Below are 13,143 nucleotides of genomic sequence, written 5' to 3' on the forward strand. Positions count from 1 at the left end.
AAACAGCTATAAAACTAAAGGAAGAGGGCTGCCGGTGCCAAAAAACGAATCATTTAGCAGATTCTCTTCTGTATCCAACAGTGACAGGACATTTGTGAAATCATGTCCAAGCAGATAGAGGCCTTCTGGTGCTTTGAGAGTCTGATCTATGTTATGCTATCACAGTGTCTTCTAATTTCTAATCAGTGTCTGGTGTAAAGAGAGATAATATGATTACAGAATTATCTGTTTGTTAAGTTATTTTGTCCAATAATGATCAGATCCCAGGATGTCCTCATGGGTTTTTGGGCTCTGATTTTTCATTCATTAACTAACTCCTTTGTGCCTACACTGGATCCTGGCTCGCAATACTAATATATTCAGGTCTGAAATATCCAAAATGCTATTGTGCAGTCCAAGGGTCAGCGAAGAGGTAGTCTGTGCCTTGCCTGTCCACAAACTGACAAGTACCACCCCTGAGAGAAGAAAAGAAATCAGCTGCAGATTTCTGCCAAAAGTGATTGATGTGATGTGATTTATTTCTCAATGCTTATTCCTGCTTGAAGAGTTCTGCTGACATGCCATAAACCCACTGTGGATACAACTGAAAGGCATCCATCATTTACAAACTGAAACATTTCAGCATCAAAGGAATCCAATGGTGATCCGGTAAAGTTTTGAATATCAATAAGTCAATGCTATTTTTGGACATCCAGCTTTTTCTAAATTGAGACAGAGTGTCACACCTTATCTGTTCTAATTTCTGTCCTGTCACATTAGAAGATCACTGGAAAAAATATGTATTTGATAATGACAGCGAGGGCCAGGTGAGATCAAAAACAGAGGCTAAAATGTGAAAATGTGGCTCCTTAACAATGATGTAAAATTGTGAATGCAAATTTCTTACATTAAGAGGCCTTTCCACATCTTCTCAGTCTTTTTATCTGCTTTGTAAAACATCCTATAAAACAAACAGATATTTAGTTAACAGTCTGTGTCTGGGCCCCTCTTCGATTTTTTGTATGGAGCATATGGTGACTGAGGCATGTGATTCCCCCGGGCTCTGCCTTTGAAACTATGCAGGCCTATACAGTATCTCTTCTCCCCCTTACTGGGACAGCCCATTAGTCTCTGTCACCGCCCTAAACAACGGTGTCACCTTCCTATTCTTAGTCAAATATGAAAGCATGTATATTTATGTGAAACGACAACAGGACTTTCACTTTGAAGGAAGACACTGTCATGTCCCGTCTGCCCGTGCTTTCTTAAAAATGGAACATCGTGAAAAATGAGACAGAAAGTCAACAAAAATTTTTTGAAAAAGCATCCTGTGGTTGAAATATGTTGCCTGAATAAGACTGTACAGAGAAGACTACAGATACTATATAGTGTTTTCCTAATGTATCTAGTTTCTGTACCTGTTTACACACAATGCAGTCATTAAGGGAAAACATCCTATTGTCAGTTCTAATCTCTAAATTGTTGCACAACTGTCACAAGACAGCTCTCTTTGAGGTTGGAGGGGACCTACTTCAGTTGGCTTAACGTGTACTTCAGTGAGGCTTAACTAATGCAAGCGTTAAATAACTGCGGTGTCATTCTCTGCAGCGGATCACAGGATAGTGTAGGACACCTATAGTTAGTCCCTAATATCCACTTTAAATCCACAATATGTGCATAATTTCACCCCCCATTCATAGAGTTTAGTCACAGCATAAATCACAGCTGATGAGCTGTGAGTATATCAGAAAGATTTATGAAAGACAATTCAGCTTAAATGCCATGTAAAGATATAATATACAGTAACTGTAACAGACTTGAGGACCTTTTATGTCCTGTTCCAACAGCTCTCCATAATCTTCCTCCAGGGTATTTTGTTCTCCTTGAGCATCTGAATCTCAAGTTGCACTTGCCTTAAATAGCTGTTCTTCAATCTCTGCCTCTCTTTCCGACTCTCCAAAAATTAGAGTCTCAAAGAATGTTTATTGTTATAGTCAAGGTTATGGCTGCCTGCATGGGCAATTTGGACAGCAAGAAAACGAGTGCAGAATCCAAAAAAAGGACAACTACAATACAGATGATAAAAAAAGAAGTGATATCCTTATTAAATGCATAATTTAATACTACAATTTTCATATTTGGAAAGAAAGGAGAATAAAGGCCACACACATAATTTTCTCTCTATATATTTACCCAACAACAGTTGTGAAATACCTGGAACACTGGCGATGGGACAGGCTCATAAGGTCAGTGAACTCCTTCTACTGTCTATAACCTTGATCCTCCCTACGGGGTCTCACCTTCCCATAAAACACACTGTGTTGACAGCTGTGGCTACTGAACAACAAATGAGATTGTCAGAGCCTACAGGAGTGCAAAGCTGCTGCTGCTGCTTTGTTCTCATTTTGACTTCCTTTTCCCCCTCCCATCCTCATCACACAGGGACTAAGAGCCCAGGCTGCATTACTGAAACTTAGTTTGGTCCCTTTTTTTGACACAGAAAAAATGTAAAAGCAACACTGGCTATTTTTTATCCCCACACAGATTTCACATGAAACACTGAATACAGAGCTTGTACTAGATTATGTTTTTGCGTTGTCCATCCATCACAAGCTTACCACTTTGAAGATTTTTAAACAAAACTCTTCCTAGCCTCTCATCAGAATGACAAAACTGTCTTTTATGATTGAACCTCTCCCTTTAATAAATCACATCTGTGGTGTTTGTTTATCCTTATGTCAGATCATCAAGAGCTGGTAGCATCAGTGTGTTCGTTTACGTTTAGGCTCCAGGGCATAATAAGTTAATCAACTGGCAGGTTTTTCTTTATGGCTCTGAACCTCTTACCCCTTATGGTGTCTTCCTTCTCCTCCTCAAAGCCCTGCAGATCCTGCCAAGGTTTCAAGTGACAACCCTTCTGTCTCTCTCTTCCTTCCTTGTTCCACTTGTTCAGTGGGGGCGGCAGTCGTAGATAGTGAGTGCGTTTGGGAAGGGAAGGGGGGGTTTTGAGGTCATAAAAAGGGATGAAGGAGGAAATGCAGGCAGATCCACTGACAGGCAGGGAGGAAGACGCTTTCAGAGGAGTCACTATAAACAGACAGACATGCCCGAGCCCCAGAATCCAGGTAAGCTAGGCCGTCCTGTGGGATTATAATAAAGATTAAAAACAAAGTGCAGGCAAGTCAGTGTGACACTGAAATGTCCAGAACAGGTAAATGACATAAAACAATATAACTGATTAAATGTTGGGATCATAATAGAGCACAGGTTGGTTAGGAGGTAATGGGGTCATTGATGGATTTTAGTCAAAGCATCATTTCTATCAGGATTCTTTAGGGAAACGATGTCAGTATGGATTTTTTTTGTGTGCAATTCATTAGTCGGTATGTAAATCTTGACCACAAGCATTACTAAATAATCTGTGGTTTAAGATTTGTGTTGTGTTTGCAGTCCCTGATGAAGTTTAAAGCTACAGGATAAAACTGTTTTAATAACAGACATGTAAATGTGGTTGTTTTATTTTAACTCACTGCTTTTTTTGACTAAATGAACCAAAATGATGAGAGATGACAAGAAACAGGCATGGAAGGGGAGCCACTAATGGTACTAGTAATGGATGTTATAGGGACAAATGTCTTGTGTGAGAGGGAATGCTTGGAGGTTCTTGAAGTTCATTAAGCATGGAGGAAGCAGGGATGGTGAAAGGGCAAATGTCAGCACTAATGTGTAATGTGAGGCTAAAGCTGGATAAATGCCTTCATTTTGTTTGATTATGTGTTATACAATGCACATGTGTGTTTACATCTTAAAAAAAAAAACCTTATTCAGATTCGTAGCCCATTTTATTGTACTATAAACTGCATATACATGATTCCAGTGGTTAATCTTAGCATACATGTGGCATAACATTTAATAACCTCAGCAGCACTGAAACATTAACCGACCATTGCCTCAAGTCTGTGATGTGTGACATTAAACTGTACGGGCGTGTCGTAATGTTTCTATCAGTCACAGGGTCTGAAATATGCTCTGCTGCCTTTTGTCAGCGGCATCCTCGGAGCACCGTAAATCATCAGGTGGCTTGAAATGAAGGCATGCATGAGGGGAAGACGGGGGACGGAGCTAGTAACAGATAAAAGAGGAGAGATGAGTGAGGTGATTTGTTACAGAACCTCTGCCAAGTCAGGTGTAACTACCTCGCGTCGTATCTCTGCACCCCAGCTGCCTAATCTATCTGACCCTGATTGCCTCCCTCAGTCTGCTACACTGTTTCCTACACTGGCATCCATCTTCCCTCAGCAATCTGCATGAAGTTCACCATATCACAGATATTGTTTGGAAAACTACTTAAATATTTTCAAATTCACAGATCACTTTTTCCTATTGGGCTTTTTCAAAGTAAACAAATTGCACAGATGCACATCATTGCACGACAAAATGCACTTCATTTGATGTACTGACATCTCTCCCCTGCAGAGCAGCTCATACCCTTTCCCTTTTTATTCTTCCATCATGCAGTAATTCCATCCCTGCATTTCATTACATGTTACCAGTGAGTCGCCAAGCCAGTGTCCTGACATCACACATATTATATTTCTAACACCACATTACTACCTTCTCTCTGGCTCCTCTTGTTCTTGTGTTTCCACCAATCCTGAATCCTTGCCCCTCTCTTGAACTTCCTCACACTTTCTCAGCTTTGGAGCCCCCTCTGCCCCTGTCGCTCAGCTGGTTAAGGCTCATGTGACTCATCCAGTGGCGTCTTGCTCTTAATGGTGTAAGGCTGCTCAAGTGAGTCCAGAAGACGCGGTGATCTGGGAGAAGCACGCATCCTAATAAACAGCCACAAGAATAGTTCTCATGTGTAGGAGCAGCAGCCGTAGCCATGTGGATCCACGAAGGGAAGGACACCTGGAGAAACAAGGGTGTGGCTAGACACTGGTTGACCTACAAAAGAAGAAAACAGACACACTCAACAACCCTGGAACATTGTTTCTCATGTCAGCTGCGGATTGTTTTGTCTCATGAACCAGTGGGCTCTTTGAGCCAGTCACACAATAATTAGACGTTGCGCACCAGAGTTGATGCTGATAGTTGCAGGGTGCCAGAGGTGGTGGTTCACTGGCGCTGCTCCATTGCTGTGCAGAAATAACAACCCAATTTTTAATTACTAGTAATACTGCCAGCGGCCAACGTCTCCACCCAAACACACCTCCCTCCTTTGTTAGGACAGGACCGTGCAGGGGCCAGCTTCATATAAAACGACTTTGACGATGGTTTAGATTTAATTAAAGAGAAAATGTTCATTCATTTGTTGCATAACAATGTCGAGTTCTCTAGTTCCAGTAATCCTCACAGCATTCTGGGTCAGATGGGACCTCCTTCAAAAACATGGCAGACACACAAACCACTTAGCAACCTCTTCATTTCTCAACATGACATCGTCAGTCACACACTGATGCTAGGCTACTCATACGATTGAAAAGTGACATGTTTGGCTTAAAATAAGTTAGAAAAACAATAACACTGAATCAACACTACAGACCAACCTAAATGTATGTTTTTGTGGTAGCAGCATGTTTCCATGGTAACAATGGATGGATGGAAAATAGTTCATAATTTTGGTCTGTTATTTCTTGAAACTGACTGAGGGGTTAGCAGGGGCAGCTGAGGTCTTCCGTCACATTACAAGTCACAGCATCTGAGCTTTGTTACCGGTCTGTGCTCCACAGACACAGATATGAGGCTGGATGTGTTTGTGTAGAAATCATACTAAAGTTGCGCTGGTTGTGCAATGACTGTGTTAGCCAACCATATGTTTTTTTTTTTTTTATCTAAGAGGAGAAGAGAAAAAACGTCTGGACACATCCGAGTGTATCTGGTTGTTTTGCTTTGTGGTAGTCATTTAGTGGAAGGTCAAACCTCCTGTCACCTTAGTAGACAGCATGCAAGAAGCCGACTGACATCATGTCATCCCCCCTCACTCCTCAGCTCCCAAAAACCACACATCTCACTACGAGTCCAGTGTAGCATTACCTCATACCAAGGCCATCATCAGGTTCCCACAGGTATGCACCCGCAGCTTGATGGATTACAAACAGATGCAGAGTCAAGCAACTGTGCCACGAGGTCCTACAAAGAGAGAGTGAAAAGTTAACTGAGGTTTGATATATGATTAACAAAGGCTTTTTAAAAACAGCCCATGGCGGTGTGTTGTGTAGTGGAGAATTTACCTCTCCTCTCTAAAAGCTTCCTCTGTGATCTCAGAGAGGCCTTGGCCTATTTGGAACACAGGCTGCACAGAAGCAAGCTGCTAGACAAAAGGAAATAAATGGAAAGCTGAAGAGGGTGACAGCTTAATATGGCATTTAAGCTGCCTTTGTTTACAGAACACCATAGATTCCTCATTCCAAAATTAGAATAGCATTTAGCAATTGTTTTCTCATGTTGAGCGTTATTCACATAATTCAAATTGTCAGGAAAGTTTACAGCAATGTTATAAAAATCTAATCTTCAATTTCACACCACTTTTTATTCCTCTATTCCCAAATCCTTCCCTTTCTCCACCCTTGTTCTATCATAAATCTTCATCCTCACGTGTGGCAAAACGGAGAGCGGAGCAGAGGGGGAGAAAGACATCACTGGTGGAATCCAAACAAGTCATAATTCATATCATCATCACTATAACCCTGTGTTATATATGGGCGTCCCATCTCTCACATTCCCTCCACACACGGGCTTGCGTGTCTAATCTCTTGGTCCTCAGCCACAACAGGCTTAATGCATCCTCGTTACAGCGTGCATACAAACTAAATAACACAGGAACGTCAGCACCTTGTTTATCAACTTGTCTAAGGGGTATAAACATTAATATCAAAATGAAAAGAATGGGAAGAAAGTATCATCACCACTTCAATAGCACAACAATCTCAAGACTGATTTATTGATTAACTGTCTAAGCTGACACTTTTAATTGTTTTTGTTCTATTTCTAAGATTTCTGTCGCCCAATCACTATCACCTCTTTTTTAGCGTTTTAAAATGTTTTGTAAAAAGGAAATTATTCCAAATAAGACAGAACAACATAAGTAAAGATTTTACACCATTGTTTTCTTATTCAAAGTAGCTTTTTCAAGTTCTGTTACAGGTTCACAAGAAAAAAAGTCCTTTAAAATATTAAAAATATTCATTTTTCCCCTTGACTAGTTGAGGCTCAGCAGCTAAAAAACAAAAAGTAGGTCATCTAAAATTTGCAAGGACCTCTTCTGTTCTTTTCCTGGTCCTATGAAAACTGTGAGCACCATGCAGAATGTGCCATTAAAGCTTACATTAAAATGAAAATTCAATTTCATTTGAAATGCTAATCAACAACTGCGTGGATTTCTGTACATCACACCTGAACAAGGTTAAAATAAATCCTTGATAAACAAGCAAACAAGGTCAACATGATTAATGAGATGACTGATTCACCTTCAGATATAATTGAGATTTATTGGAGAGATGTCATTTCTTGTTTTTTGTTAAATAATCAAAACTGGATATTTTACATTTTTTTAAGGTGACCCAATTTAGAACTGTCAAAAACTGATTTCATGGAAGGCTCCACTTCACACTTCAGCATATGCTTATTATTTTGGATTCTGACAATCACTGAAATGACTGTTCTTTGATGTTTTACATAGCCCGCCTGCGTGTCAGGCAACTATTTAATTTCTGCTCTGTATTTACCTTCTCCTTCTATGTGGGGATGACACTCTGTTCAGTACGTGATGCAGCTGAAAGGGAGATCATCAAGACTGTCAAATTAACTTGGCAAATGATTGAGTGATAGGGAAGGCAGAGGCTTAAGTGTACCCCAATCCTGCCGACAGCACTGCTCGCCATCCTAGTCATAAAATGGTGAAACTCCATCAGTCACGCTCTGCCCCCAGAATGGATGCCAGCCAAGTGCCAATAATACCATTGATACTCATCCACACAGTCAGTTTTATAAATAGACTGTTTAAATATTAATCTGCTCTTTATACTCGAATGCCAATACTCTGCCCTTTGATTTATATATATTAACATATTGTGCAAACATTCTCAGTCACACCATCATGTGCTTAAAGTACAGTAAACCAGACGCTTGGCCACATGTGAAGATGCAGTGTGCAATAATGGAGTGAGGCCTTTAAAAGGGGGATTAAGGTCCTTTTGGGGTTCCCTGTTGAATACCAGCCTGAACATGCGTATAAACTGGAGAGGACTGGAGTTTACTGCAGAAAGAATCAATCAGAAGGTGAACAACTCTCAAAGCAGATGTAACCTGTCAAGTTAAACGTGACTTCTGACAGTTTTGGTTTGATATTGCACAAATCATTTAAGTGTTATACTTTCTGCAAGTTCAGAAGGTGGTCCATGTGACACAAATTTCATCATAAAAATATGTAGGCTACCAAATACGCAAGAAAACAAAGAATGCTTAGCTACGTAAAAAGGAAAGCTTCCCTCAGGTGGACTCCAAGGAAAGACCAACTATGTATCCATGGCAGCACATCCTCACAAGAAACATTTGGTCAATAATACACCCACCAGAAACAACACATGTTTACGTTTCTGCTAAAAGAACATATGGACATATTGCCCAATGTACGGCACTATGTGATGGTAATCTTAACAGGACACATGATTGTACTGGCTAATGTCATCTGAATATGAACCAATAAAGCCACAAAAGTCTAAGCATAGAGGTGGGTGGGGGGACAGTGGATGGGTATCCAATGTGGCCAACCTTCACTCAGGAGTCTGCGATTCGAATCCGCCAACACTGTGAGCTGTTTGGTTTTCGTTGGTTCCTAATTTTTGTTTTCACCCTTGGTTAGTATAGTTTTTTAATCCACCTGGATTAGGCACATTTTACGAGGATTTTCAGCAGCCATGGGGACAAGTCCGCGCTCCCATGAACACAACGAGACATTCGTTCACATATTTCTTCTTTGAGTGTCAAGTTAGGTTTTACCTGTGTGAACGGGCTGATCTAAGGTGTCACAGCTGCACGTCTGCGTCCACAGGGAGTGCAAACCCTGCTTTGACATGCACAGATGTCACTTTTCTTGCGTGAATCAGATCTGCAGGGATTGTGCTCAATTTTATCTTCAGCCATCTGCTGACAAAAGAACTTTTGGTATCTTAAGGAGGTATTATATGTCATGAGTAACAGATGTACAGTGAGTCAGACCATGTGTGGGTTTGGCCCTGAACTTTGAGGTTTGACTCAAACCATTTTTGTCTCCAGAGCAAGTCTGACTCCACCAAGTAACTTATAACTGCACTATGCTACTCACTGGACCTGTTAGCTATATATTTACATGCTAAAACCACACATGGTAACAGTTTTGAGTTTGAGTTTTTCACCTCACACTTGTTCAGTATAGAGGGGCGTGAGTGGAGCGCCGTGCAAAGGGGCAACAAGCTGCATTAACAAAGTATGAGCAGCAGGAATATGTTACTATCAATTGGAGAGGACGCTGTATTGGCCCCAGTCTCTAGTTAACACGTCTGCTGTTGCCATAGCTTACGGTTGTAGACACACTTAAGTGACTCAATGTATTCAGGAGACCTCTGGTAGAAACAAACTCTCATAAGAGGTGCCATCTTCCTCAGCAGCAGAAGCATTAGATCTATCAGACTTTAAAGGTAGCTGTTCAGCATCTGGCATCAAAACAAACATTCACAACATTGCATATGTAGAATTCGTGCCCCTCTTTTGCTTTGTTCGGTGACGAGAGAGAAAGATTTTTTAAGATTAAAATGTTTGCCTTGGCCTGACTCCTTTGGCTTAACTGCCTGATCAAGCAGGAGACGTACGCAGCTAAGGAAGACAGGGAAATGTCAAGAGAGATTAACGAAGCACATTCCACAGAGGTTACCCTTCAAAAGCAAAACGGGAATAGAGAGAGCGAGGGTAGCTGAGAGAGACACTGTGGGAAGGATGAGCACAGCAATGTTAATCTACTTATTGTTTCTCAGAATTATAAAGTGGTACTGATATTAGTTTTATGCAAAAAGTGCCATGCAGGAAGGCTATATATTGTTGTTTGCTGATGTTAATATGCAAATTACAGTTCATGCTGTATCTAATGTGATATGTGAAAAAAATGATGGATTCCTGGTAGGGATGTTCCGATCAGGTTTTTTTGCCCTTGAGTCCAAGTTGTTTGATTTGGAGTATCTGCCGATACCAAGTCCCGATCTGATACTTTTAGGGTTTTCTACAAAGGCAAATAACAAGACGCTCCTTGCGTGGCATATAAATATTACTACAATGGCTTTTGCCTGTTATTGCAAGCAAAACGCTGTGTGTGTGTGTGTGTGTGTCAACAGTGCTTGGCGCTCATGTGATCTGATCGGGACATCCCTAATTCCTGGTCTATCAAAGTTGGATGGATGCTAGCGATGCACAGATCAGTACATCAGATTGTCACTTTTGTTTTGTTATCAGTGTCAGTGGGACTGATAAAAAGAGAAAAAACATATTAACTGCAGAATAAACACGCTTAGTAGTCTCTATGTATAATTTCTAGTAACATAACAATTGTACAAAACGTCAAAACTGCTCTTTAGGGATCAGAGATTTGTTCATGTTTATATAAAATGTATGGTTTAAGGTGTTTTGTATTTTTTTGCTGCCCTTAGGTGGCCATAAATAATTGCTGCAAATTACAGAAGATTTAAGTAATGTGTATAAGTATTACAATAAACAAACTAGAACACCACACTGCTTTACAACTCATCCTTATGAATAAAATAAGTATGACCTACAGTATATAAAATTTTAAATACCTGTGTTCTTATCTGTGGTCAAAAAAAGAAAAAGAAAAACCCTACTCCATGACACTAACTAAGCTTAAAAAAATCTCCCCCCGTAGTCTTGACTTCAGTATTATTACTTTAACAGTCTTTAATCTGACCCATATTATCAGGTGTTAAAGTCCCCCAGAGTTTAAAATGATATAAGTGATAAGCTTTTGAAAAGAAAAACGGGCTATAATTATGGATGCGCCGAGCATCAAGTGATGAGTGTATTTAAGGGAAGTATTTAAAGAAGCAGGGTCAGCGAAAACTGAGTAAATGAAATCCTCTGTCAACACGCATCTCACATGGTATTTGATAAATATAAATGATGTTGCTTTTATCTCTGTTACTGAAGAAGAACCCAATCCTCAGGCTCCTTGACCTCTGCTGGCCCCGGCTCATTGTTTTACTTTCTCCCAGTTTTCTGGGAGAAAGGCTTTTTTTTTTCCTTCTTCAGAATAGAGTGAAATCAGATTAAAGTAGGACAAAGAAACGGAGGGACAAGAAAGTGCTGAGAGTAAGGATTTGCATTAAGTGAAAAGGAAGAAGGAATGGAGACAGCAAGAGACATTATCCATTTAACAGATACCTTGAAGACAGGAAACAGACGGCTGCTGAAATTATCTAGGCCAGAGAGGACTGCCGATGAAGTGTGGACGGTAATGAGACTGTGGATGGATCCACACAGACAGAGTGTTCATCAGCTGTGCATTACCTTCAGCATTAGCGCGGAAGGTTCAAAGGGTGACAGTTGTCCTGGTTGTGACTTAGCGGCTTGCACACAGCTTTCACATAACAGGCCGATGAAAGAGAGCACCAACTGGAGGGACGATCTCATGAAGCCGGCTGAAGGAGAAACAGGTCACATATGGATAATTAGAGAGGGATAAAATCATTTGAAAAAAAAAAAGCTGCACTAGACAAGTTTTTTTTGTAAGGATACACCCATCTTATCAGCCTAAATCATAAAATGGATGTACAATAGAGAACAATGTCACCAACTTTCACTAATTGAGATGCTGTAGATTGGCTTTATCTGCTTAAATTAAATATGAGTGTTAACTAAATTTAACCTTTCTCAAAAATATAATAGGGATTGGACTTCCATCTGATATCGCATGAGGCTGAACATTTTTAGTCTGTTAAATACCTCCTGCAGATATTTTTTTAAAAATTACCAGCTGAGGAAGAAGTTAACATCTTTTACTGAAAAAATATAAACAGCATAAAGTAGAAAAGTTCTGCATTCACACATAAATGTGGCTTAAATTAAATAAAGCTTCCTCAAAGTATACTTGCTAGCAGTGTCACTCTAATATCAGCATGTTAGCAATGCTAGCCTGCTACCATATTAGCATTTCGTGCTTTGGCATTAAAACGGCTGGTGAATGGTAGCACTATCAGGTGAGAGCCTGTTAGCATCCTGACATTAGCATTTAGCAAATGTAGCCAAACAATGCTGAACATGGTAAACCTGCATATGTCAGCATTGTCAGTGTGATCATGTTTTTACCGATGCAGGAGGGCAGCCAAAAATAAAACCGTTGGCTGCCAGTGAGTCAAAGCTGGCACGCAAATGAATAATCGTGCTCCTTTAGTGGGCGACTTGTCTTGCAGAGTGATTAGAAAGCAATCCTGCCGGCCCTCTCAGTTTCCACCGCTAGTCTCTTTTTTACCGCAGGCCTAATGGCAGATAATTCAGTAACTGTCCCCAACATAGACATGAAATCCTCAGGCCTCTCAGGAGACGTGTTTGTGGCACACTAATAGCATGGTGGTACACATTAGCATTATGATGTTAGCATTTAGCTTAAGATGCAACAGCCTCACAGAAGTCCATTTTTTCTGTCGTCCTTTTGTTAGCATATAGCTCTGTTTGTCTTTTATCACATACTCTTTGTTTTTACTTCTGTGTGATATTTTTAAAGATGTGTAATCATTTACATTTTTTTTAGACCTCAGGTCATCTGCATAAAACTTTTCACCTGGGACATACAGAAAAAATCCAAGTGTCTCATTGCAAAAAAACGTGCAATGATTGCTGAGGGTCTCACTATTTTGCACCCAGCCACATGCTAAAAAAAGACCTTCAGTTTGTCGCAGCTGTTTTGTCATATTTTCAAGTTATGATGTAACAAATGTTATTATTATTATTATTATTATTATTATTATTATCTGGCAGAAAATTAGCAAGTCTAATAGCTAATTTTCTCTTAGTCTCTAGCTCTTCAGAGTATTTTTTTATTGTGTGGCCAAAATATGTGTTTTATTCATGTGTTGCTGGAGAGCTTCCACTAATTTCTGAGGCTTTTTGCAACATGCAACCATG

General features: G+C 40.1%; 1 protein-coding gene across 7 annotated transcripts in view; it reads left to right on the forward strand.

Annotated features, from left to right (window-relative positions):
- Positions 1 to 2,971: 2,971 nt before the first annotated feature.
- The window catches only part of mybpc2a (myosin binding protein Ca), a 39,741-nt gene continuing 29,569 nt past the window's right edge, over positions 2,972 to 13,143 (forward strand). For 4 of the 7 annotated variants that reach the window (XM_028411632.1, XM_028411633.1, XM_028411635.1 and 1 more), the window contains exon 1: positions 2,972 to 3,104. In XM_028411632.1, coding sequence (XP_028267433.1) covers positions 3,083 to 3,104 — 22 coding nt within the window. In that variant the 5' untranslated portion in view covers positions 2,972 to 3,082. The remainder of the gene's footprint in view (positions 3,105 to 13,143) is intronic. The other 3 variants (XM_028411637.1, XM_028411639.1, XM_028411636.1) reach the window with 2 other exon arrangements.

This window comes from Parambassis ranga, chromosome 8, assembly GCF_900634625.1.
Source record: "Parambassis ranga chromosome 8, fParRan2.1, whole genome shotgun sequence".
Lineage (NCBI taxonomy): Eukaryota > Metazoa > Chordata > Actinopteri > Ambassidae > Parambassis > Parambassis ranga.